The sequence below is a fragment of the Sapajus apella genome, unplaced genomic scaffold, assembly GCF_009761245.1.
Source record: "Sapajus apella isolate SASKATOON/1434 unplaced genomic scaffold, GSC_monkey_1.0 scaffold6, whole genome shotgun sequence".
NCBI classification, from domain to species: domain Eukaryota; kingdom Metazoa; phylum Chordata; class Mammalia; order Primates; family Cebidae; genus Sapajus; species Sapajus apella.
Genome location: NW_022436946.1, coordinates 61,425,100 through 61,453,074, shown reverse-complemented (window position 1 = coordinate 61,453,074; position 27,975 = coordinate 61,425,100). Strand labels below are relative to the sequence as shown.

The window sequence follows — 27,975 nt, the reverse complement described above, 5'->3', positions numbered from 1 at the left end:
ATGATGATTGTGTGATGTTTTTTCTTGAGAACAGACAAGTAGGGAGGCAAGTGGTAAGGCTTGGACCAAGATTAGAAATAAACCTGTTGAGTTTCTTATGTGAGGATTTTGAGGGTACTGGGAAGAGTAATGTCAGAGAGTTTCTAGAGTAGAACCATGGTCTGTAACCTAGGATATTATATAACCATTAGTTTGACTTTGTGTAGTCTATACATTTTTTTCATTACTATTTATTTTATTATAGGTAATTGGCCTTTTCATTGCTATTGTATGTGAGAGTAAAATAGAAGGACTGACATTTTCTTATTAGTTGAAAATAACATCTAGATAAGTTAATTTGCAGTTGCATAAAATTTTTTGAAATCGCCTTTGACATTAGTGTAGCATTAAAAAAAAATCATTAGTTATTGTGCTGCTACATCTCAGATATTTTTCAGTGCCACTAAAGCTTTTATTATCAGTTCTGTCCCTGCCTTTAAGGTACATCTACGTTCCCTTCCCCTTCCACACATGTATATTAAGTGAATGATGTTTTTCTGTGTAAGCATTTAGGAGGTTGGAGGCAGGTGGGGTTTAAAGGTGAATAAGGCATAGGCCCTTAACTATAGGAAGTGTATCTTCGAGTAGGAAATTGACTGTCTAAACATAGAGTTGTTGGGTTAGCTTTAAAGTTGAAGACTATGAATTTGTGTCTCAAGTAAAAATCCAGTAAAAAAAAAAAAAAAAAAAAAAATCTGTATTTATAGCTCTCTGAATAATCCAATCTTGCAATACTGAGCCTAAGTTCCTTCTTGGCTTAATTATCCAGAGGTAAGTAACAGCTGTCCAGCATGCTCTGGGAGATGATCAGGAAAATTCTCTCTGAAGAGCCTGGGTACCTCTGATGTCATATGGATTTCCCTCCCACTTCTTACGTTAAGCAGATAGAATTAAAGTTTTCATGTTCATAAGCAGAGTTCACTAAGGTCTGTCTACTCCATCCCATGGAAAAAAACTAGATCATACAGTACAGAACAGTACAGATAATCTAATCTACACATACATAGCACTACAGGTACATAGTAACATCACTTTGTTAAAAGTCCCTTGTTACAAAGTAACAACATTACTTTGTTAAAAGTCCTTTTTTGCTTAGAGATCTGATTGCTCTTTTATGTTTCTGTTGCTCTTTTATGTTTCTAACACATTAGAAACTTGTTCTTTGTTCCATATATGGCGAGTGAGTTAAGATTTAGTCCCCCACCCAGAGACATTGGCCCATTTAGAAGGGGTGCATTGTGTGCACTCTCTCTCTTGCCCACCCTACTCTTTGTCCACTTCATTGTTGTACATTACTTGCCTGGTTCTTACAAGTATTTGAGGATTGGTTTTGTTTATGTGTTCCTTAGAGGACAGTGGGAATAGACTTTTGTTAGTAGTCAGCAGTGGCCTGGATTGGTGATCTTTCTAAGGAAATCTTTGTCCAAATGAGGCAAGGGATTGACTGTTTCCCAGGACCCTTTGGACCCTTTCAGTGTGATAGAAATAGCAGCTACTTGGTACCCCATAGGTTGTTTTTTTTAAAAAACAACTAGTCTTGGTAGATGGCAGAGGAATGGGGTTGGGAGAGATGAGTGTTTATCTGGCTTTTCTCAAAGGAATGAACTTTGGCCTGGATTCTTGTATAGTAGTAAAAAGTTAGCAGAGTTTAGATCCATTATTTCTGTTGGTTTTGTCATTAAAATAAATATAGAAGTTTAAAAACTAAAACTTTCTATCTTGTCTCTCTATAACTATCCCATTTCCCCATTTAACACTCCACTAGGTAATTATTATTAAGATTGGAATTTGATAGGTAATCTTTCCGACATTTTTCTATGCACATACATACATTTTTAATACTTAAAACCACATACATACTTCCTGGTTGCCAGTCACTTTCCCCCGTTATTGTTTACATGTTTCCATATCATTCCATGTAGATCAACCTTGTTCTTTCTCATGGCTACATAATTCCATAGTATGGATTTGTAATATCTTTAACCAGATTGGTGGACACTTACATTGTTGCCTTTAACATACCTCCTTCCATCCTTGTGGGGAGTATACTGGTAGGGTAAATTTCTGGAAGTGAAATTGCTGGATCAAAGAATCTATACATTTTAAATTGATAGGTTCAGACTATCCTCCAGAAAAGATTATGGCAATTTATGTTTCCAAAAACAATATGTGAAATATCTTCTTTCCTAACAGTAGAGATTATTAGTCTTTTAAGCATTTGCTAGCCCAAGAGTTAATTTTGATTAACTCTTTGTTTTACATTTTCTTAGTAATGACAGGTTTAACATTTATTTTCTATATAGAAAGCAGTATTATTTTGATAAGCAAATTAATTATTTTTTTAACTTTTGTTTTGCTTTGTTGTTTTTGAAACAGAGTCTTGCTTTGTAGCCCAGGCTGGAGTGCAGTGGCGTGCTCTCAGCTCATGGCAACCTCTGCCTCCTGGGTTCAATTAATTCTACCTCAGTCTCCCAAGTAACTGAAACTACAGGCGCACACTACCATACCTGGCTAATTTTTTGTATTTTTATAGAGACAGGGTTTCACCTTGTTGCCCAGGCTGGTCTTGAACTCCTGAGCTCAGGCAGTCCACCCACCTCAGCCTCCCAAAGTGCTAAGGATTACACATGTGAGCCCCTGCACCTGACCGAAAACTTTTTGAAGTGTGATTACGGCCAATACATTTTTAAAGTACGCTTTGTAAATTCATAAAAAATATTGGTAGTGTTCTCTATTTTTTTTAACACTTGGCATAAAGAGCCATGTTAAAACAGATTATTATTTACATTTTTGAAATAATTGTTAGGCTTTACAAAGGGATTTTATTTGGCACAACGTGTTTTTAACAGATCATTCTAATTGGTTTAAAATAATTTATTAAGAGTTGTAAATCTTCTGATATTTAAATTTTTGCTCATTTGTTGAAGAAATAGAGAATATAGTCCCTATGTACGTAATATATTGGTAATCTCTGAATTTTGCTGCTTTGGATTTTTTAATAATTCTTGTTCATTGGTGGCCGTGTCTCACTTTTCATAACTTTAATTCAGTAATTTACTAGTTTATATATGACTGATTCCTATGTTCCATTGAATGTCATATTTTTTCAAGACAGCCATCTAGTGGCAAATCAGAGAAATGAAGGATCCCAAGTACACCATAAAAATGGTTTCATTAGTATGCCTATGAAAAATGAAGTTTTCTGTATTACTGAATATAGCAGATGTTTCCATTGGTATTTTGTGTGTATATGAAAAAATACACATAGGCAGTCATGCATTTATATTTTTAAATATTAGGAGTAGGCTGGCCAGGTGCGGTGGCTCACACTCAGTGCAGAGGTTGCATTGAGCCAAGATCACACCATTGTACTCCATCCGGCCTAGGTGGCAGAACAAGTCTCTGTCAAAAAAAAAAAAAAAAAAAGTAAGCTAATGACAGTAATAAATATTGGGCAAATAAATTTCTTTCCTTATACATAATATATAAATTTGGTACCATAAGAGCAATCAGCAAGAGTGGCTTAGGTTTGATTGATTTTCTTGAGACAGAGTTTTGCTCTTGTTGCCCAGGCTGGAGTGCAGTGGCACAATCTCAGCTTGCTACAACCTCCGCCTCCCAGGTTCAAGCAATTCTCCTGCCTCAGCCTCCCAGGTAGCTGGGATTACAGGCGCCTGCCACCACACCTGGCTAGTTTATGTGTTTTTAGTAGAGATGGGATTTAACTATGTTGGTCAGGCTGGTCTTGAACTCCTGACTTCAGGTGATCCACCCCCTTTGCCCCCCTTGGTTCTAGGATTTCAGATGTGAGCCACCACACCTGGCCTAAGAATGGCTTAGGTTTTAGAAGAACAACAAAAATGGTAAGATTCAAAATAAATCAGACTTTCAAGATGAAATAAGGATTTTTATTAAACCTGAATAAATAAAAAATCCTATTTGGCAACATGAATATCTGGCCTTAGTATGCTTGTGCACATGGAATTCTGGAAAGAGCACAGACTGTGAAGCTAAACTTAGGTCGACATCTTGACTTTGCCACTAAGTGCATAACTTTGAACAAGAAACTTAATCTCTTAGGACTTCTTTCTTTAAAAGAGGTAGTAGCATCTACCAGGCAAGCTGTTTGCAAACAATGCAGTTTGTCTGCATGAGTTGGACAGGGTAATTGTTTAAAATTAATACAACTTTGATTAAAATATGTTGTGATGAAGTGGAAAGAGTTTGGATTTTTTTTTTTTTTTTTCCAAGACCAAGTCTTGCTCTATCACCCAGGCTGGAGTGCAGTGGTGCAATCTTGGCTCACTCCTGCCACCTTCACCTCGTATGTTTAACCAGTATCCCCACCTCAGCTTCCCGAGTACCTGGGACTACAGGCACACACCACCATTTCCAGCTAGTTTTTGTATTTTTTAGTAGAGATGGAGTTTCACTATATTGGCCACGCTAGTCTCAAACTCCTGACCTCAGATGATCACCTGCCTTGGCCTCCCAAAGTGTTGGGGTTACAGGCGTGAGCCACTGCACCCAGCCAGAGCTTGGATCCTTGATGTCAGCCAGACATGATTTGATTTGTGGCTCGACCACTTAACTAGCACATTCATCATACAGATGGTCCCCCAGTTTATGATGATTCAACTTACTATTTTTCAGCTCTATAATGGTGTGAAAGTGATATACACTCAGTAGGTTTCTGGACATATGATGGGGTTACTTCTGGATAAACTTAACTCTGAATTGAAAATATCTTAAGTCAAAATACACTTTCAACTTACATTGTTTTCAACTTAGGATGGGTTTATTGGGATGTAGCCCCATCATAAGTCACAGAGCATCTGTATATAAAATGTTAGTGATAATACCGTAACCTAGTGGGAAAGTTATGATTAAATAATAATATATATAAAATGTCTGAAATGTGTTTACTATATTGTAGATATTTTTAAATCTTTATGAATATATATCGTTAAGTCCTTTTTTTATTTGCTTAAATGAAGTTGCTCATAAAGATTTTTTTAAAAAGAGGCAAACAGAGGAGCAGTGGAAAAAATACTATACCAGGTAGTACATGACTAGGTTTCAGTTTTAACTCTTCCACTAACTTCATAATTCCTTTAGGAAATCATTTATGTTGAGCACATGATTTTTTTTTTCCTTAATGTTTTCTAAGAAGGCCCAATTTAATATGTAGAATAGAACCTGTGAATCTATTGCCCCTCCGCATTTATCCTCATTATTAAAGTTTGACCTCAAGAGTACCCCCATTCCCCATTTACATATATGTTGAATCCTAAACACATTACATTTTACATATATGCACACTTTTGTTTACACAATATTTTATGAAAGAGAAAATCAGCTAGGAGAGGCATAGTCCCCTCTGTGGTTCATGAGCGCTAATGGCCTGTGTTTTGTCTTCAGTTCCTTTTGCCGTCTGTCAGTTGTACCATGTTGGAATTAATCTTTCTATTCTGTGGAACACTGGTAATTTGTGATTTTATGCTGTTTGTCACATCTCTTGTCTTATAGCAGATGCTTATAGCAATCACAGGTAAAGTGTGTTCGTTTTATATAGTACATCATTATAATGAGGTAATAAAACTTTAATTTTTTAAAAAAAGAATAAATTATAGATGTAAGTGCATCATTAAATGAAGCAAGTTGCCTTCGTCTAGGTTATACGTACACATGCATGACTGTTGGCAAGCTTTGAGATGGAGTAAATTTATATGAAAAGAAAAATAGTGGAGATTTATAGAAAATTGAGGTGAGCTTACTTTAAAAGTGGTACAGTTACATAAAATGCTTTGTATTTTTTCCCTCATGAATAGATAGTTTATTAGTCTATATCCATTGTACCTCTCTCTGTCTCTCTGTTGATTCTAATACTTATTTAAATCAGTGGATAAAAGGGGGAAAATAAAAGTACTACAGTTTTTTTATTATTTTTATCAGATCTTATTTAATGGGAGAGTGCTTGTAGTTATCATCAGTTAGCTACATATAAATGCTTGTAAATTCTTAAATAGTTGGTTATCTGGTGTTTCTTAATATTCTCAGAATTACTATTTAAATTTCTACTGGCTATAAAGAAAGGTGTTTTTTTTTAAACTGCATCCAGTCTCTGTCCCAATAGTGACCAATGATGACTGACTTGATAGTGTATGAATTAATGATATTTTATTCACGAAAATGATCTGTAAATATCTAATGAAAAAACTAAAGGTATATTGCTATATATCCTAATATAAAACCATTTTGTAGCATATTTCTATTGGCTTTTTCTTTAGATTTCAGAAGTTGATTGCAAAGATGCACTGGAAATGATCTGTAACTTAGAATCTGAGGGTGATGAAAAAAGTGCTCTTGTCTTATGTACTGCATTTTTGTCACGTCAGCTCCAACAAGGAGATATGTACTGCGCTTGGTGAGTTGATTTTCTTTTTTAAAGAAATATTTGTTAAATAAGAATACAAAACAGGCTGCGAGAATTTATATAGCTTAGGAATATATTTTAATGTCTTTTTAAGACAAAAGGCTTATATTCAGATATTACATGTTGTGTGCAAACTGATTATCAAGCAGTTGTTATAACTTTAAAAACTTTTTGTATTAAAGGCCACACAGTTCCTTAGCATGAATAGCAGTAATTGCCTTTGGTCAGTAAATTTTTAAGTGTTAGAAAGTGAAAGAAAGATTTGTTTTGTCGAATGCTGCCATAATATTTTTTTTATTTATGTAAGCAACCCACATTTTTTTGTATGGTACATTTTCAAGTGGGCAGAGCATGTTATATGTAATCCTTTGGGAGGCTACAGGAAACAAAAATGTTGGTTTCAGTTAATGAAAACACTTAAGATCAGCTGCCTTAAATTAGCTTTAGCTAACACTGACAATTTATCTGGTCAGTGAACAGCACTGTTAGTCTTCAGCGTTGTATTGATATTATGGGAACACATAAGAAAATTTGGTTATTATAGAATGCCAACATTTAAAAATATTTACCAAATGACAGCATACAAATGAATAATAGAACAGGCAAGACAAATCAATGGTTGTGTGTTCAAAAAAGATTGAAGCTTATAAAGGATTTCTGAGCATTGAGCTTTGTTATGAAGGAAAAACAGTATATATGCAGTACAGAGAGAATTGATGTGAAAGGCAGAAAGACTCTGAAGGGAGAATGAATAAGGTGTTTTTATCGAGGACAAGTATAGAATAGGTTTTCTAGTTATAATCACATGAAAATCAGTGTTGACTAAGAAATTAATGTGTTACATTGGTTTTTACAAAGTCATCAAAATCTGAGTTTCATAAACTCTTGAATAGAAGGGCAACATAGATGTTTATGTTCAAGAAACTCTGTTTAAGATAAGCAGCTGTGAGTTGATTCATGACTCAATAGTGAGGGCAGAGTTAGGCAAGGAAGTAGCAGTACAGAGTTGAGACAGAAAATCAACTGGAAAGCCAGTAAATAGTTCAGCTGGAAAGTTATAAAGGCTACCTACTTTATTGACATGGGATCAAGTGAAACAAATGTGGAAGAAAGCAGTTATTCGGGATGGTACAAAGCAGAGGCTGATAGAGTCAAGAATAATGATGCCTTAAATTAGAAAGATGGTGAACTGGGAAGAACAGCAATCATCTTTTTTCATGCGTTAAGCTTCAAAGTGGAGAAGTCTTATGTAAAGAACTAGAGAGGTGAATGTGGTCAAGACTGAAGAAACAGATTTTAAAGTCCTCAATATAGAAGTTAAAATCCAGTAAATGAGCAAGTTATTCAAGTAGGTAATGAAAAGGACATAATTGCTAGGGGTGGAAACTGAAGAAATACTAATAGGAAAGGACTGTATGAAGAATACTTGGTGAAAAAATTTGAAGCAAGGAGGATTTTTGTGGAAGTTATTCATGGAACACAAGAGAAATAGGATGGTAAGTAAAAGGGAAATTAATCAACTTCAGTAGGATTACTTTTTATGAAATATTCATTGTTACTACATTTTGAAATTTTTTTTCAGAGTTGATTTCATTGTTTCATTACTGTGGCACAGATCAGTTTCTTCTGGTTTTTTTTGGTCATCATTGGTTCTTACATTCATCTAATTTAAATTTGTTAGAAGATAAAAGAAATGCTTTTTAAAAATCATTATATCATTGATATGCTTTATATATATGTATGTACACACACACACATCTTGAGCTTTCTTACTACATAAAGTTCACATGCGGCTCAAAGCTATCATTTGTATAACTTGTTTAAATGTTAGATGCCGGCCAGGTGCTTTGGCTCACTCCTGTAATCCCAGCACTTTGGGAGGCCAAGGTGGGCAGATCACCTGAGGTCAGGAGTTTGAGACCAGCCTAGCTAACATGGTGAAACGCCATCTTTACTAAAAATACAAAAATTAGCCAGGCATGGTATTGCGCACCTGTAATCCCAGCTACTCGGGAGGCTGAGGCATGAGAATCGCTTGAACTCTGGAGGCAGAGGTTGCAGTGAGCCAAGATCACACCTCTGCACTCCAGCCTGGGCGACAGAGTGAGACTCTGTCTCAGAAAAAATAAAAAGTGTTAGATGCTTTCCTAGTAAAAGGTGGTGCTTCTCTGTCTGGGACTGAAAAATATTAATAAAATGATAAATCATATCCTGGTTTTATTTGGTATTTAGAAAATTGGAATCTGTTTTTTTGTTTTGTTTTGTTTTGTTTTTTGTTGTTTTTTTTTTTTTTGAGACGGAGTTTCGCTCTTGTTACCCAGGCTGAAGTGCAATGGCGCGATCTCGGCTCACTGCAACCTCCGTCTCCTGGGTTCAGGCAATTCTCCTGCCTCAGCCTCCTGAGTAGCTGGGATTACAGGCACGTGCCACCATGCCCAGCTAATTTTTTGTATTTTTAGTAGAGACGGGGTTTCATCATGTTGACCAGGATGGTCTCGATCTCTTGACCTCGTGATCCACCCACCTCGGCCTCCCAAAGTGCTGGGATTACAGGCTTGAGCCACTGCGCCCGGCCTGGAATTTGTTTTCTTGCATTTAATCTTAAGTGCGCACATAAGATTGGAATATAAAACCAGTTTTAATTTCAGATGTAATGACTGGACTGATATGGTCCATTATTATTACATTACTGCTCCAACTTTTCTTATTATAACTTTTTTTTTTTAAAGGGAACTTACTCTCTTTTGGAGTAAATTACAACAAAGAGTAGAACCATCTATACAAGTGTACCTTGAGAGGTGTCGTCAACTTTCTTTGTTAACGAAAACAGTATATCACATTTTCTTCCTGATTAAAGTTATTAATTCAGAGGTAAGAACAATCAAAATATTTTTAAGGTTAAAATGTCTACATTATCTTTAATAAAAGACTATAATTTTTATTCTTTTGGCACCCTTGTGATTTTTAAAACTTTTCATTATGTCCTTTGAACATTTTCTTGTTAGTCCTTTAAGACAATTTGACACAGAAAAACTGAAAAATGCAGTTGAGATCCAGGGTCTTGCTGTTACTTAGCCAGAAGAAAAGTAATATATATAATATGTAAATTATATCATTCTTCTGTTTTGGTGCTAGGGTTTATACTACTTTGATAATCTGGCTATAGAAATTTAAAAAGTATGAAGAAGAATATAGTGATAGGTTTCTTCGCTAGCAGAAGGGACAATTATATTATCTAAAATTCTACAAACAGCCATAAAAACTTGATAAAATAGAACAAACTTTTTTTTTTTAGTGTATAGCAGCTGACATTACAGAAATAGTTGGGCTCAACAAAAGGAAAAACTTAAAAACAGCAGAAAGCTTGAACTGATGCTGAGCCTCATCTAGCCTGGTTGGGATTGCTTAGTTACTGCTACTTGGTAGGGATTGTAACTAAGCAATCCCTACCCTACCTGGGAGTAAGATCTTGGGCCGGGCCAGGCCAGCCAGACGTAGTAGCTCACACCTGTATTCCCAGTACTTTGAGAGGCCAAGGTGGGCAGATCACTTGAGATCAGAAGTTTGAGATCAGCCTGGCCAATATGGAGAAACCCCTTCTCTACAAAAGTAATACAAAAATTAGCCGGACTTGGTAGTGCCTGCCTATAGTCCCCGCTGAGGTGGGAGGATGGCTTGAGCCAAGAGGTGGAGGTTGCGGTTGCAGTGAGCCAAGATTGCATCACTGCATTCTAGTCTGGGTGACAGAGCAAGACCCTGTCTCAAAAACAAAGCAGTCCTGGCGTGGTGGATCACGCTTGTAATCCCAGACCTTTGGGAGGCCAAGGCGAATGGATCACTTAAGCGCAGAAGTTCGAGACCAACCTGACCAACATGGCAAAACCCCACTCTACTAAAAATCCAAAAATTTGCTGGGCATGGTGATAGGTGCCTGTAGTCTCAGCTACTTGGAAAACTGAGACGCAAGAATCGCCTGAGCCTGGGAGGCTGAGATTGCTGTGAGCCAAGATCATGCCACTGCACTCCAGCCTGGGATACAGAGTGAGACTTGGTCTTTTAAAACATATCTATACCTTGGGACAGCTCTGCTTGTCTGCTTGGGTAGATAGATCTGAAACAACCACCCCCTTAACCACCCCACCCCCGCAAAACACACAGACACTCCCTCTTTCTCTTGCTGCTTCTTTCTTTCGCGCGTTCACTCTCTCTCTCTCTCCATGAAGCTGGGACCTGTGAAGTACTGTAATTTTATTGAAAAGGTAGACTAGAAAAATAACTGTCTACCAAATATGTATGGTAGGGAATTTTAGGTATGTCCAGCTGGACTTTGGGTCAGAGGAGGAAAATCTTTAAGAAGTTACAACTACATGTCTACCCTCATACAGATTTGGGAGCCACATTTACCCTAGCTGGGTAGTCCAGAAATCCCCATGTCAAGTAAGTTAATGTTTAAGAAGGTGAGGATGGAGTCCTGGGCTGATAATGCCTAGGATTCCTGCAAAAGCAAATGCAGAACTGCTTTGGAAGGGACATATTGTCAACACAGTAGTCTCATAAAGCCCTGCTTAACATGAGTTCACCATCAGGATTTATCAAGATGTGAAACTACCTGACCTGAGTGATTTTCAGCAAAGGAATAATAGAATTACTTGCCTAATACTTTAAATAATATAATTATGGAGAAATCTGTAAAATATATATCTTTAAACACTTAAGGAATTAAAAGTATGAGAAAAACAGTATCAAAATAACCAAGCAGATTGTGAAAAGAGTCAAAAGAATGTTTGGAAATAAACATACATAGTTGCTGAAATGAAAATTTTAACAGTTGGATTATACAAATTAGACACAACTGAAGAGGGAATTGATGAGCACAGGTTGCATATGTGCTTCCCCTTATGTATTACTAGTAAGTATTAATAAATCAGAATCCAAGTTTTATAAAGTTACTGATTTTCTTATAGTCACCTTTGTAGAAATGCAGTTGGTTTCCATTTAAATGTACACAGAAAACCTTTCAAAGGTGCTACCATTGTGTAAAATGTAGAAACTGAGATGCAGCATAACAAATATTTTTTAATTAATGTATAATTGTTTTTAAAGGAAGGACCAAAAGATACTCCCTTATCCCCCTTTATAAGTAGTACCTTTTAAAGTCTGTTGGTCAATAAGTCTTAGATGTATCTTCATTTTTCTCTCCTAAAAATCTCTTCATTTTCAGGAGTAAAGAATATGAATGAATCCTTCTGCTTTCCAGTTTTTCCTCTGTCAACCTTGTTAACTTGTCCTGATTTTTCATTTATATATTGTGAAAATAAAGTTAAAAAACAAAGTAGCAGTTAAAAAATAAAGTAGCTGGGTATGGGAGTGCATGTGTGTAGTCCCAGCTGGTTGGGGAGCTGAGACTGGAGGATCACTTGAGCCCTGCATTTTAAGACCAGACTGGGCAACATAGCAAGACTGTTTCCAAAACAAGCAAAAGCTGAAAGGGGACAATAATAAATGTCTTATGAAATTACTATGCAGTTTTAAATTGCAGGTTGTGCCAACTAAAAGAGCAGCATGACAAAGTAGAGTAGAAAGAACTTGGAACTAGAAGCCAAACTGGGTGTAAATCTTGACTTGCAGTTGACCTTAATCACTCTAGGTTTCATTATTAAATCAGATGAATTGAGGAGGTTAGGTGACCATCCTTCCTCAGTCTTACTCCCTACTCATAAAGAGACCATGGAGGGCCAGAGGATGGGATGAAAAATCTTGGACAAGAGCTGACTGTCCATTATGGCAGTCACATTTTAGTTGCTCAGTAGCTCCATGTTGCTAGTGGCTATCCTATTGGACAGCACAGATACAGAACATTCCTGTTATCACTAATAGTTCTGTTGAGTAACACTATTCCAGAGAGTTTGGGTTCAGAATTAGAGTACATAAAAAAGCAGTTAAAAGTATGAATAGCTTGGGAAGTTGGCCATGGCAGCAGCAGCCTTTTGTGTTATTGTTGCTTTTGTTGGTTGGTCAGTTTTTGAGACAGAGTCTGCTCTGTCATCCAGACTAAAGTGCAGTGCTGCAATCACAGCTCACTGCAGCCTGAACTTCTCAGGCTTAAGCAGTGCTCCCACCTCAGCCTCCTAAGTAGCTGGGACTATAGGTGTGCACCATCACACTTGTCTAATTTTCTTATTTTTTGTAGAGATGGGGTCTTACTATATTGCCCAGATTTGTCTCAAATTCCTGGGCTCAAGCAATCCACCCTACCTTGACCTCCCAAAGTGGTGGGATTACAGGCATGAGCCATCACATGTATCCTTTGCAGCCTTGACAGGGATAGTATGCACCATAGTAATTGTTCTTTGCCCCAGAAACCTTGTTTCTTGTTGCACAAAATTTTTTCCCTTTTGTTTTTTTACTTTCTGAAACCTGATCAAGCAGAGGTTTTATCTTAAAACTAGATCATAGATTGTTACTATTTTTATTTTAGGACTGAAGAGACCTTAAAGTTAAGCTGTAGTGATAAGATTCTACTGTAATAACTCTCTTCATTTTCCATATAGCAGTTAACCTTAAGGTAGTGATTTGTATTAACTGGTAACCGTTTGTCTCCCTCTGTCGCCCAGGCTGGAATGCAGTGGCATGATCTCGGCTCACTGCAACCTCCGCCTCCCAGGTTCAAGTGATTCTCCTGACTCAGCCTCTTTTAGTAGCTGGGATTACGGGCACACACCACCATGCCCAGCTAATTTTTGTATTTTTAGTAGAGACTGGGTTTCACCATGTTGGCCAGGCTGGTCTCTAACTCCTGACCTCAGGTGATCTGCCCTCCCCAGCCCCCCAAAGTGCTAGGATTACAGGCATGAGTCTCTGCACCCGGCCAACTGGTAACCCTTTAAAAAAAAAAAAAACTCCAGAAGTCGAAGATTCCAGCTACTCATATGTTAATTTAAAATGCAACCCTCCTTCAAATATTCATGGGTTCCACATCAGTGGATTCAACCACCTACAAATGAAAATATTCAGAAGCCAGAAGTGGTGGCTCACCTGTAATCCCAGCACTGTGGAAGGCTTAAACCCAGGACTTTGAGACCGGCTTGGGTAACATGGTGAAACCTGATCTCTACCCGAAAAAAAATAAAAATTAGCCAGGTTTAGTGGTGTGTGCCTATGATCCCAGCTACTCAGGAGGCTGAGATGGTAGGATCACTTGAACCTGGGAGGTGGAAATTGCAGTGAGCCAAGATCACAACTCTTGAGCCAGGTTCACTCCACTGCACTCCAGCCTGGGTGACAAAGTGAGACCCTGTCTCAAAAAAGAAAAGGGAAAAAAAATTCTGTAGAGTTCCGAAAAGCGAAACTTTAATTTGCCACTAGTGTACTGTGTTGAATCTATGCAAATGAAGCAATATGTAGGCATTGTATTAGGTATTTTAAGTAATACAGAGATTATTTAAATTATGTGAGAGGATGTTCATAGTTTGTATGCAAATACTATACCATTTTATATAAGGGACCTAAGCATTGTAGATTTTGGTATCCACAGGAATCCTGGAACCAGTGCCCCCAGATTCTGAAGAACAACTATAATTAATGTCTTAAATACTGATTGAGATCTGCAAAGGAATTGGAGCAGATAGCTTGGCATCTTTTTATTCATAAAGTATACTCTTCCCTACACTCTTTGTTGAAAAATATATCCCTGTCCGTAAAGATTTTGTAGTCATTGATGGAAACTCACAGCCAATAGCAATATTAAGTGGATCTTTCTGTTAGAGTGGAATCTTGATACTGGTGAGAGTATGTTCCTTAGCGAAGTGCCTGGTAAGAAGTAGGTGCTGAATGAATAAAAGAAGTGAGCCATAAAAACCCACTTGTCTATTTCTGTTACTCAATTAGTAATGACTAAAGAGGGAAGAGAAAGTGTTTTAGTCACAGAAAAGGCACGTAAAGTAGTTTCAAGACAAATGAGAGAATGGAATATTTGGGGAACTACAGGTAGCTCAGTTTTTTGTTTGAGTGGAGGGAAAGATAAAGGAAACTAGAACAGATGAGGCAGTGATGAAATTGTGAAGGGCTTTTGTATTCCACACTGAGTTTATATTTTATTCTGAAATACATTGTAATTATTTAAAGAATTTTAAAAGTGGGTAAGGCATGATGCTATGAGTGGGTAGAGAAGGGCTGAATGGGATGTTACATGGGGAGCTAAAAGCAACATGGAAGCCTTGGGTGTGTTTAGGTCAAGGATACTAGGCAGCCAGAGGAAAGAAACAGAAAAGGGAATGGGAAGAGGGTACAAAAGACAGACCTTTCCTTTTTCCAAAACGTGCCTGTTGCTGTTCTAGTGCTTGGAAAGGGGTTGAGTTTCTGTTCTTCCTCTGAATTCATGTCACTTAGCTTTCTACTCCCATGACTTATAAATTTAAGCTTGTGCTATCAGTATTTATGATTAACTGTTATGAATTAAGTAGATTTTTATGGGCCAATCAGTTACATTGTCTTTATAGAAAATTGTTGTGAATTCAAATTCAACATTTAAAACTTACCTTCTTCACACTGAGCCCTTGCCTAAAGAAAATTTAAAAGAAAAAAAAGTAAAATATTCTGTATAGCCAGTTTACGATTTGAATCTTGCCTTTTCACTTATTTTCAAGTACACATACAAATGAAAGGTCAGAAGAATAAAAATTGTAAAATATAATTTCTTTTGTTGGCATTATGTGAGGTTTCAGGTTTAATTATAACATGAAAATGTTTTTAAAACAGATTTATTGAAGCTTTTTACCCTTAATGAATTGAAATGAACCTCTGAATTCAATTGCAGACTGGATTAGAATAGAATGTCAGTGGAATTCCCCTTTTAAATAATTTTAGATATGTTTCGTGAGCAGTAAGTAGAATTCTTTAATCAGATTTGGCCATTCCTGGAGAAAAGGTCCAACAGAAATTCCTTTGAGGCAGAGTTTAGCTCTGATTGCCCATGCTGGAGTGCAGTGGCGTGATCTCAGCTCACTGCAAACCTCTGCCTCCCTGATTCAAGTGATTCTCTTGCCTTATCCTCCTGAGTAGCTGGGTTTACAGGTGCCTACCACCATGCCCAGCTAAGTTTTTGTATTTTTAGTAGAGATGGGATTTCATCATGTTGGCAAGGCTGATCTTGAACTCCTGACCTCCAACAATCCCCCCACTTGGCCTCCCAGTGTGCAGAGATTACAGGTGTGAGCCACCATGCCCAGCCTCTCTAAATCCTTTTTAAAATTCATTTATTTCTCCATCATTTCCTGAATTTTTGGATAATCACACCCCTTTTCAGAGCTTTCACCAGTAAGAACTTTTACCAGTTCTTCTGATGTTATTTTATGTGCCTTCAGTATTATTTTTAATCATCTTTATGGTAGACTTGGCCCTGAATTCTTCCCAGACTTCTTTGTGCCTTCCTGTGTGTAGTATGCAGCTTCAAAGACCACACGTGATTTTTTTCTATATTGCATATCATAACAGAGTAGTGGCCTAATTGTTCACCATTAGCAGCCCCTTAAGTCATGTAAGAGATGCAAATGTTTTACTGTACAAGCTTTAAGGCACAAATCTATCTTGGAATAGTATAAAATACAAAAGTTTATATGAAACTTGGAGACACTGTATGGTCCCACTTCCTTCCCAGTTTTCCATCTTTCTTCCCTGTCACTTTTTATTTTTTTATTATTCCTTTTAAGAGACAGGGTCTTGCTCTGTTGCCAAGGTTGGAGTGCAGTGTGCAGTCCTAGCTTATTGCAGCCTCGAATTCCCAATTTCAAGCAATCCTCCTGCCTCAGCCTTCTGAGTAGCTAGGATTACAGGCACATGCCACCATGTCCAGCTTTTTTTTTTTTTTTTTTGGAGACAGGGTCTTACTTTGTCATCCAGGCTGGATTGCAGTGGTGTCAACTCTGCTCACTGCAGCCTCAGCCTTCCAGCTTCAAGCTAATCTCCTTCCTCAGCCCCACAAGTAGCTGGGACTACAGCTGAATACCATGACGCCTGTCTAATTTTTATACTTTTTGTAGAGATGGGGTCTCCTTATGTTGCCCAGGCGCATCTTGAACTCCTGAGCTAAACAATCCACCTCCCTCAGCCTCCCAAAGTGCTTGGATTATAAGGATGAACCACTGTACCCAGCCTAGCCTATGATTTTTTAAATAGGACACTTCATATCTATTCTTTCTATTCATTTTCTTTTTGGTCATTGTGCTCTTGCTTTTTCTAAAATCAAGGCCAATTCAGTATCCCAGCCTCCTTTTCCTTTTTATTAAAAGTACTAAAATAGTAGCGTTGGATGAGAAGGAGCGAGAATGGACATGTGAGAAAAAAAAAAAAAAAGTACTAAAATATTTTTGCTCTACAAGTTTAAACCTCGGTTTTAGTAAAATACTCTCTTTTTGACTTATGAAAATAACAGACCCTATCGGTTCTCTCTACTTATTTTCTTTGTTGCCTTTTGATCCTGTATCATACATATTTTATTCAAATGAATGTGGCCATATCCTGTGGCTACCTCTCATGTATCATTGTTCCCTTCTGATCTTTCAAACCCATTTTTGTCTCATTACTCCATGTGTCTTTCAAATGACTCTTACCTTCATTATTGCTATCTGATAGTAATAGTTCAAGATGCTAATTCAAAAGAAAAAGTGTTTTGGGCTATGTCTATCCCTACTCCTAATTCTTAAGCTGGTCCAGCCATGAGGTAGGTGATTTGATACTCAGTTTTATGATAGCACTAGAATCTCCACTATTAGGGAGTAGTTCCTTATTTTATAGAAGCAAAATTTTTTTTCAGTACTGATAAGTTTGGAAATATGGGGATATTCTCAGTTTTATAATTGGATTAGAAGGGTTTTATTTCAGATAGATTGTATACAAACAGGTAGTAAGAGTTAGGATAAGGATGGCATTTAGTGATCATTTAGTATGTGCCAGACATTATACCAAACTATAACACATACTTAATCTCCTTTAATACAGCAATTTAGTGAAGTTTAAGTGCTATTTTGACCTCTGTAAGTGGGATATGAAAGGTCAAAAAAGTTAAATAACTTACAAATTTGCATAGCCATTAAATAATTTCATACCCTGGTCTTAGCTTTCAGTACTTAACACATTTTCTGCTATTCTATGCAGTTCATTTTACATACACACATACAAGACTGAGCTGCAGTGCTTTAGAAGGGGAATCCTTTCATAAGTTGCTGTTACAAGATTTGAGAAAAACAGATCTCAATCTTAACTAAATTCTCAAATCAGTGTAGATCAAATTAACATTTCCTATTTGCTTTTTCACAGACTGAAGGGGCTGGACTTGCTACCTGTATAGAACTATGTGTAAAAGCTCTTCGCTTGGAGTCTACAGAAAATACTGAAGTGAAAATATCTATTTGCAAGACCATTTCATGTTTGTTGCCTGATGATCTGGAAGTTAAACGTGCTTGTCAACTGAGTGAATTTCTTATTGAGCCTACAGTAGATGCGTATTATGCTGTGGAAATGTTATATAATCAGCCAGACCAGAAATATGATGAAGAGAATCTTCCAATACCAAATTCTCTACGCTGTGAGCTGTTACTTGTATTGAAAACTCAGTGGCCCTTTGATCCAGAGTTCTGGGATTGGAAAACCTTGAAACGACAATGTCTTGCATTAATGGGAGAAGAAGCATCCATTGTGTCTTCAATAGATGAACTAAATGACAGTGAAGTATATGAAAAAGTAGTAGACTACCAAGAAGAGAGTAAAGAAACTTCTACGAATGGACTTTGTGGTGGAGTTGGTGCTAATTCTGGCCTTCTTAAAGACATTGGTGATGAAAAGCAGAAGAAGAGAGAGATAAAACAATTAAGAGAAAGGGGATTTATATCCGCTAGGTTTAGAAATTGGCAAGCCTACATGCAGTATTGTGTGTTGTGTGACAAAGAATTCCTTGGTCACAGAATAGTACGACATGCTCAGAAACATTACAAAGATGGAATTTATAGTTGCCCCATATGTGCAAAGAACTTTAATTCTAAAGAAACTTTTGTCCCTCATGTCACACTGCATGTTAAACAATCTAGTAAAGAGAGACTAGCAGCTATGAAACCATTAAGAAGATTGGGAAGACCTCCGAAGATCACAACTACCAATGAAAATCAGAAGACTAATACTGTGGCTAAACAGGAGCAGCGACCTATAAAAAAAAATAGTCTCTATTCAACAGATTTTATAGTGTTTAATGACAATGATGGTTCAGATGATGAGAATGATGACAAAGATAAATCCTATGAGCCAGAAGTGATTCCAGTCCAGAAACCAGTACCTGTTAATGAATTTAATTGCCCTGTAACTTTTTGTAAAAAGGGCTTTAAGTACTTTAAAAATTTAATTGCTCATGTAAAGGGGCATAAAGATAATGAAGATGCCAAGCGCTTTCTTGAAATGCAGAGCAAAAAAGTTATTTGCCAGTACTGTAGACGGCATTTTGTAAGTGTTACTCATCTCAATGATCACTTACAGATGCACTGTGGCAGTAAACCATATATCTGTATACAGATGAAATGTAAGGCTGGTTTTAATAGTTATGCCGAGCTTTTAACCCACCGAAAGGAGCATCAAGTCTTTAGAGCAAAATGTATGTTTCCTAAATGTGGAAGAATTTTTTCAGAAGCTTATTTACTATATGATCATGAAGCACAACATTATAATACGTACACTTGCAAGTTCACAGGTTGTGGTAAAGTTTATCGTTCTCAGGGTGAGCTGGAAAAGCATCTGGATGATCACAGTACTACTCCTCCTGAAAAAGTGCTGCCTCCTGAACCCCAGCTTAATTCATCTGGAGATTCCATTCAGCCTTCTGAAGTGAATCAGAACACAGCAGAGAATACTGAGAAAGAAATATCTATGCTTCCTTCAGAAAATAACATGGAGAACAGCTTACTGACAGATAGAAGTGATACTTGGGATAAAAGCAAAGTAGAATCAGCTGTGACCAAACAAGACCCGATTTCTCCCTCTGAGCTCAGGCAAGCTAATGGACCATTGTCAAATGGTTTGGAAAACCCTGCTACTACTACTCTGCTTCAATCCAGTGAAGTAGCTGTGTCCATTAAGGTGTCTCTCAATCAGGGGATTGAGGATAACTTTGGAAAGCAAGAAAACGCAACTGTGGAAGGCAGTGGTGAAGCACTAGTTACAGACTTACATACACAAGTTGAAAATACTTGTAATGATTTGTGTCATCCAAGTTTCCAAGAGAAAAAAGGACAGGATTGCTTTAATGAAGCCCAGATTACTCAGAATTCTTTAGTGAATTCAGAAACCCTCAAAATAGGTGACTTTACCCCACAAAACTTAGAAAGACAAGTGAACAACTTGATGACCTTTTCTGTGCAAAATCAGGCAGGATTTCAAAACAGTTTACCAACTTCCAAATTTGAATGTGGAGATAATGTTAAAACATCATCCAGTATTTATAATTTACCTCTTAAGACATTAGAAAGTATTGCATTTGTTCCACCGCAGCCCAACCTAAGTAATTCACTAGGAACTCCATCAGTGCCTCCAAAAGCGCCAGTCCAGAAATTCAGCTGCCAGGTTGAAGGATGTACTCGAACCTATAATTCTTCACAGAGTATTGGGAAACACATGAAGACAGCACACCCTGACCAATATGCTGCATTTAAAATGCAGCGCAAAAATAAAAAAGGTCAAAAAGCTAACAACTTAAATGCACCAAATAATGGAAAGTTTGTTTATTTTTTGCCACCACAGGTGAACAGCTCAAATAATGCATTTTTTACATCACAGACCAAAGCCAATGGGAATTCTACTTGTTCGGCCCAGTTGCAGCATGTCTCACCTCCCATTTTTCCAACTCATTTAGCAAGTGTGTCAACTCCATTGTTGCCCTCAATGGAAAGTGTCATAAATCCAAATATAACTTCTCAGGATAAAAATGAACAAGGTGGTATGTTATGTTCCCAAATGGAAAATTTGTCTAATACTGCCTTGCCAGCACAAATGGAAGATCTCACCAAAACAGTTCTGCCTTTGAATATTGACAGTGGCTCAGATCCTTTCCTTCCTTTACCTGCAGAAAGTAGTTCAATGTCTCTCTTCCCTTCACCAGCAGATAGTGGGACTAATTCTGTTTTTTCCCAACTGGAAAATAATACAAATCATTATTCCTCACAGATTGAAGGAAACACTAATTCCTCCTTTCTAAAGGGGGGTAATGGTGAAAATGCAGTTTTTCCTTCACAAGTGAATGTTGCAAATGACTTTAGTAGCACCAATGCCCAACAATCTGCACCTGAAAAAGTTAAAAAAGACCGTGGGCGGGGCCCAAATGGGAAGGAAAGAAAACCCAAGCACAACAAAAGGGCTAAATGGCCTGCAATTATCAGAGATGGGAAATTTATCTGTAGCAGGTGTTACAGGGCTTTTACTAATCCCAGATCACTGGGTGGGCACTTATCCAAGCGATCTTACTGTAAACCACTGGATGGAGCTGAAATTGCTCAAGAACTTCTACAGAGTAATGGACAGCCTTCTCTTCTTGCCAGCATGATTCTCTCCACAAATGCAGTAAATTTGCAGCAGCCACAACAATCTACCTTCAATCCAGAAGCATGTTTTAAAGATCCATCATTTCTACAGCTTCTTGCTGCTGAAAATCGCGCGCCAACATTTTTACCAAATACATTTCCTCGACCTGCTGTGACTAACTTTAATACCAGTGTTAGTCAAGAAGGTAGTGAAATTATTAAACAGGCTTTGGAAACTGCTGGCATTCCCAGTACATTTGAGGGTGCTGAAATGCTCTCCCATGTTTCAACAGGTTGTATCTCCGAAGCACCACAAGTAAATGCAACAGTGATGCCAAATCCAACTGTGCCACCCCTGTTGCAGACTGTATGCCATCCAAACACCCTGCTGACCAACCAGGATAGGACATCAAACTCCAAAACATCCTCCATTGAGGAATGTAACAGTTTGCCTGTTTTTCCAACGAATGACTTACTACTGAAGACTGTTGAAAATGGTTTGTGTTCTAATTCATTCCCTAATGCTAGTGGGCCATCACAAAATTTTACTGGTAACAGTTCTCGTGTTTCTGTTATAAGTGGTCCTCAGAACACAAGATCCAGTCATCTAAATAAAAAGGGAAACAGTGCTTCTAAGAGAAGAAAGAAAGTTGCTCCTCCACTAATTGCACCTAACGCTTCCCAAAACTTGGTAACAAGTGACTTAACAACAATGGGACTCATAGCAAAAAGTATTGAGATCCCAAATACTAACCTTCACTCAAATGTCATTCCAAGTTGTGAACCTCAGAGTTTGGTGGAAAATCTAACACAGAAATTAAATAATGTTAACAATCAGTTATTTATGACTGATGTAAAAGAGAATTTCAAAACCAGTCTTGAGTCCCATACAGTGTTAGCCCCTTTAACATTAAAAACTGAAAATGGTGATTCCCAAATGATGGCTTTGAATTCATGCACAACTTCAATAAATTCTGATTTGCAGATTTCTGAAGATAATGTTATACAAAACTTTGAAAAGACTCTTGAAATTATTAAAACTGCTATGAATTCTCAAATACTTGAGGTAAAAACTGGATCTCAGGGTGCTGGTGAAACATCACAAAATGCTCAAATAAATTATAACATTCAGCTTCGTTCAGTAAACACTGTGCAAAACAACAAATTACCCGATTCTCCTCAGTTTTCCTCCTTTGTAAGTGTCATACCAACAAAAAGTAATGTTCCTCAGTCTGAAGTATCACATAAGGAGGATCAAATACAGGAAATTTTAGAAGGCTTACAGAAATTAAAATTAGAAAATGATCTATCCACTCCAGCAACCCAGTGTGTACTGATAAATACATCAGTGACACTGAGTCCCACGCCTGTTAAATCAGTTGCAAATGTCACAGTTGTTCAGCCAGTTTCTGAAATGATAAACATTCAGCTTAATGAGAAAGTTAATAAACCTTTTGTGTGTCAAAATCAAGGCTGTAACTATAGCGCTATGACAAAGGATGCACTATTTAAGCACTATGGTAAAATTCATCAATACACTCCAGAAATGATTCTTGAAATTAAGAAAAATCAATTGAAATTTGCTCCCTTTAAATGTGTAGTACCTACATGTACAAAAACATTTACAAGAAATTCTAACCTTCGGGCACACTGTCAGTTGGTGCATCATTTTACAACTGAAGAAATGGTAAAGTTAAAAATAAAAAGGCCTTATGGAAGAAAATCTCAGAGTGAAAATGTGTTGGCCCCACGAAGTACACAAGTGAAGAAACAGCTAGCTATGACAGAGGAAAATAAAAGGGAATCTCAGCCTGTTTTAGAATTGAGAGCAGAGACCCAAAATACCCACAGTAATGTAGCAGTGATCTCCGAGAAACAACTTGTAGAAAAAAAAAGTCCTGACAAAACAGAAAGTTCTTTGCAAGTGATTACAGTTACTTCAGAACAATATAATACAAATGCTCCCACAAACACACAAACCAAAGGACGGAAAATTAGGAGGCATAAAAAAGAAAAGGAGGAGAAAAAAAGAAAGAAGCCAGTTTCCCAGTCCCTTGAGTTTCCAACAAGATACAGTCCTTATAGACCTTATCGATGTGTTCACCAGGGATGCTTTGCTGCCTTTACGATACAGCAAAACTTGATTCTCCATTACCAGGCTGTACACAAATCAGATCTACCTGCGTTTTCAGCAGAGGTCGAAGAGGAAAGTGAAGCTGGTAAAGAAAGTGAAGAAGCTGAAACTAAACAAACTTTGAAAGAATTTCGATGTCAGGTAAGTGACTGTTCTCGAATTTTCCAAGCAATTACTGGCCTAATACAACACTACATGAAACTTCATGAAATGACTCCTGAAGAAATTGAAAGTATGACTGCTTCTGTGGATGTTGGGAAATTTCCATGTGACCAGTTGGAGTGTAAATCTTCATTTACTACATATTTGAACTATGTCGTTCATCTAGAAGCAGACCATGGAATTGGACTAAGGGCAAGTAAAACAGAAGAAGATGGTGTATACAAATGTGATTGTGAAGGTTGTGACCGTATATATGCAACTCGGTCGAATCTCCTCCGACACATTTTTAACAAGCATAATGACAAACATAAAGCTCATTTGATTCGTCCAAGAAGATTAACTCCTGGCCAGGAAAATATGTCAAGCAAGGCAAACCAAGAAAAGTCAAAGGCTAAACATCGGGGGACAAAACATAGCAGATGTGGAAAGGAAGGAATAAAAATACCCAAGACCAAACGAAAGAAAAAAAATAATTTAGAAAACAAGAATACAAAGATTGTGCAGATTGAAGAAAATAAGCCTTATTCTCTGAAACGTGGGAAGCATGTATATTCTATAAAGGCTAGAAATGATGCCCTGTCTGAGTGTACAAGCAGATTTGTAACCCAGTATCCATGTATGATAAAGGGATGTACTTCAGTTGTTACAAGTGAAAGCAATATAATTAGACATTATAAGTGCCATAAATTATCTAAGGCATTTACATCACAACATCGAAATCTTCTTATTGTATTCAAACGGTGTTGCAACTCACAAGTAAAGGAAATTTCTGAGCAAGAAGGTGCTAAGAATGATATGAAAGATTCTGACACGTGTGTATCAGAGAGCAATGATAATTCAAGAACAGCTACAGTTCCACAAAAGGAAGTTGAAAAAAATGAAAAAGATGAAATGGATGAACTAACAGAATTATTTATTACAAAATTAATAAATGAAGATAGCACAAGTGTAGAGACCCAAGCTAATACCTCTTCAAATGTAAGTAATGATTTTCAGGAAAGTAACCCCTGCCAGTCAGAAAGACAAAAAGCAAGTAATTTGAAGAGAGTTAATAAAGAAAAAAATGTCTCACAGAATAAAAAAAGGAAAGTTGAGCAGGCTGAACCAGCATCAGCAGCTGAGTTAAGTAGCGTGTGTAAAGAAGAAGAAACTGCTGTTGCCATTCAAACCACTGAGGAGCATCCTGCATCTTTTGACTGGAGCTCTTTTAAGCCAATGGGATTTGAAGTATCATTTCTGAAATTTCTTGAGGAGTCTGCAGTGAAGCAGAAGAAAAATACTGACAAAGACCATCCAAATACTGGAAATAAAAAAGGGTCCCATTCAAATTCAAGAAAAAACATTGATAAGACTGCTGTGACTAGTGGAAATCATGTATGTCCTTGTAAAGAAAGTGAAACCTTTGTACAGTTTGCCAATCCATCACAGCTTCAGTGCAGTGATAATGTAAAAATTGTTTTAGACAAGAATCTTAAAGATTGCACTGAGCTTGTCTTAAAGCAACTTCAGGAAATGAAACCTACCGTCAGTCTGAAAAAACTTGAAGTACATTCAAATGATCCAGATATGTCTATTATGAAAGATGTCAGTATAGGTAAAGCCACAGGCAGAGGGCAGTACTGATAGTTAATGTACTATAAATACATCATTTACCATTTTATTTTAAATAGGAAGCCATCAAGCATGCTAGAATTGTGAAACTTTCATTATATTTTTTTGTTGTTGTTGACATGAATTAACCTGGCCAAAAAAAAAAAAAGAAAAACATGACATTTGTCATGTAAAACTTTTTTTTATCCCTATGGGACTTGAGGAACAGAATTATTACTTCAGTTATTGTAAATAGTGAGCTAAACCTCAAATTTCTATTGCCCAATTGCCCTTTTCATGAACTAAACTGAATTATCTGTGTGATTGGTATGTTTCACCAGGTCACTACTCATGTATAACAGTACTCTTTATTTGTAGATACCTTTTTTGTATATATTTATTATTGTAAATCATGTGCTGCCACCAGCAGTCTGTAAGTCTAAACTATTAAATGACACATTTATATTTGGAATTTTAATTTTTAACTAAGCGATGAAGTTTTTAAAATTGTTCTTTTATTGTTTTAAATTAAGAACTTTTTGAACTAAAACCAGAAACTCTGCCATAGTTCATTGATTTTTACATGGAACATTTATTTACAAGATGATATCAAGATTACTTTTCACAAAATAGGCACATTATATCAACACTTTGCTCTGCTTTGTAAATTTGCCATCCATGATTTTGGGGTGGTATTCATGTGAAATTAAAGCAGATTCTCTAGCAGTTTCCTATAGCTACAGTTTTTTTTTTTCATTGCTTCTAATTGGATATAGTTAATGAGTCCATGAAATATAATGGAAATGTGAATAAAGAATTTACTACATTGAAGATTTTAAACATTTGGTATTAAAAAAAAAATTCTTTGTGAATGTGATAGAAAACTAGTAGTGTGGAGCAGTGTAAATATTTGAGGTGGTGATTTGTGAAGTAGCCCAGTATTGCCTTAAATAAAATCACATTTCATTTCTTGTTTTATACATGTGATCTTATAAAGATTTTTTGTTTTGTTTTGTTTTTCATTTTCTGAGATTTATAGATTGGTGTATAGCTTTAAACTGTATAAAGTTTTGTGGAAAGATTTTTTTAAACATTTTTATAAATCTTAAAATTGATATCATCAAAGTGAGCCCATCTTGTGTTTATAAAATACAAGAGTTCTTAACATTTATAATTACATAGATAAAACACTTTCTATAAGGAAGTTGGATGTTTTGATTTTACTGTTTATAGATGTTAGATTGTACAGATTTGTCTGTATTTCTTACCATATCTAATGATACTTTTTTCATTAGATTGGCCTTCAAGAGCAGTATTAGTTGTTATAATTATTTTGATTATTCAGTGTATAGTTAGCTCTTACAGTTTAGCTTTATTCACCATATTTATACTGTGGATCCACAGCCAGAGGTAGAGGTTATTCCAGGAGAGTTGATTGCCTTCATTTAAAGTCCAACTAAAATCAGTACTAGACACAAAAGACAACATCCTTTCAATATTTACTTTTGTTTCTGTTTGCTGTAATAGTAGCATTGGTTTTTTTATTTTGTGTCTGTTATAAAACAGTTGCATTCACAATATTATTGGCCTGAGATATTGATGATATTGTGATGGTATGAAAATGTGTACATTCCCTGTGCAACATCAGATTTGCAGGAAAAATGAAGCACTTACTGAAATCGCTGGTACTCTGAATAAATAAGCATGGTCAAGGAGTGAACTATTTTCTTTTGGAAATTTCTTTTTTAAGTTTTATTATTAAAGTATTATTTTATTTTTAGGGCCTTTTGGGTCTTATTGAATAGTTCGTTTCACCTCTTTAAGACTTACTACTAATAAGCATAAAACTTGACACATTAAAATCCCTGCCCTTTGGTAAGCCCACTGTTATTTATTAAAATAAAGGTTGTTTTTTGGGTGATTAATACATGGGTTTTCTTTTTTCTAAATTAACAATAATTTAACTTGAGTGATTTTAAAATTAGGTTTTTGTTAACAACTTAATGTTTTCATACAGTTTTCTTAGAAGTTGACCTAGCTCTTAAAGGTGGGCCCTTGGCAAAACTGCCGTATATAGCATAATAGTAAGTAGGTTTATTTCTGATCATTGTAATTGTGAGCCACTGTTAAGTGAAAATGCCAATGTATTTGGGCTTTTCTTTTGCTCATTAGCTTAAGAAAAATTATAACTAGACATTTCTGTTCTACATGTCATGGGGGAGAGTTTGCCAACATTTATTGAAGATTTTTATATTCCAGGTAATGTATGGTAAAGGTAATTATAAGGGAGTGAGATTTTTAGCATGAAACAAATAAAATCAAATTATGGTAAAAAAAAAATGTGAATTTATAGAACAGCATGTTGGTAAATTTTGATATAGAATGTAATGCCTAAGCATTAAGAGAATCAAAATATATTTTTTAATGGAATAGTTTTCCCCAGCCTATTGTCTTGAGGTTTCTTCCACAGCCTAAATTTGCCTAAAGTTTTATCATTAAAAAGTAGGGGGTTTTCCTCTTCTGAACCCCGAAATTTGTGTATTGCAGGTCAGAATTATGTTACTCAAAATACATCATCTTAAGTGAAATATAATTGTTTTTGAAGTTTTCAACAGTGTTAAATTTAACATAGTCAACATTACTATTTTAAAGGGCTAGACAGATTTTTAAGGCAAATTTTTATTAAGTAAGCAGTCACAGTTGCTATAAATAATAAGATGAAAGTACAATAGTACTACAGCTAGGGACATCAGAAAGAATGCCCTGTTTTGGGGGGGGGAAGGAGGTAGGTCTTTGTGAAAGTCTTTGTGAAAATATGAGTTTTGAAAGATGAGTGAATACTCCTTGGTTCAGGGGGACAAGATAATTCGAGGTTTGGAGGTAGAGCATAATTTCAGTATTGCCAGTGGGCCACCTGGAAAGATAGGAAGTTGAAGAAGGTGAAGCTGAAGAGGCAGATGGTGGTGGGATCAGGAAGGTTCTTGTATGCTGTATTAAGTCTTTATTCTGATTTTTTAAAATTTACTGAATGCATTTAGATTGACCAATTTAATCAGTATCAA

At 36.5% G+C, this 27,975-nt stretch overlaps 1 protein-coding gene across 4 annotated transcripts in view; it reads left to right on the top strand.

The window, feature by feature from the left end:
- Positions 1-26,838, top strand: part of ZNF292 (zinc finger protein 292) — a 112,361-nt gene extending 85,523 nt beyond the window's left edge. For all 4 annotated transcript variants that reach the window (XM_032275309.1, XM_032275308.1, XM_032275310.1 and 1 more), the window contains 3 exons: positions 6,330-6,466; positions 9,205-9,346; positions 17,789-26,838. In XM_032275309.1, coding sequence (XP_032131200.1) covers positions 6,330-6,466; positions 9,205-9,346; positions 17,789-24,946 — 7,437 coding nt within the window. In that variant the 3' untranslated portion in view covers positions 24,947-26,838. The remainder of the gene's footprint in view (positions 1-6,329; positions 6,467-9,204; positions 9,347-17,788) is intronic.
- The last annotated feature ends 1,137 nt before the right edge of the window (positions 26,839-27,975 follow it).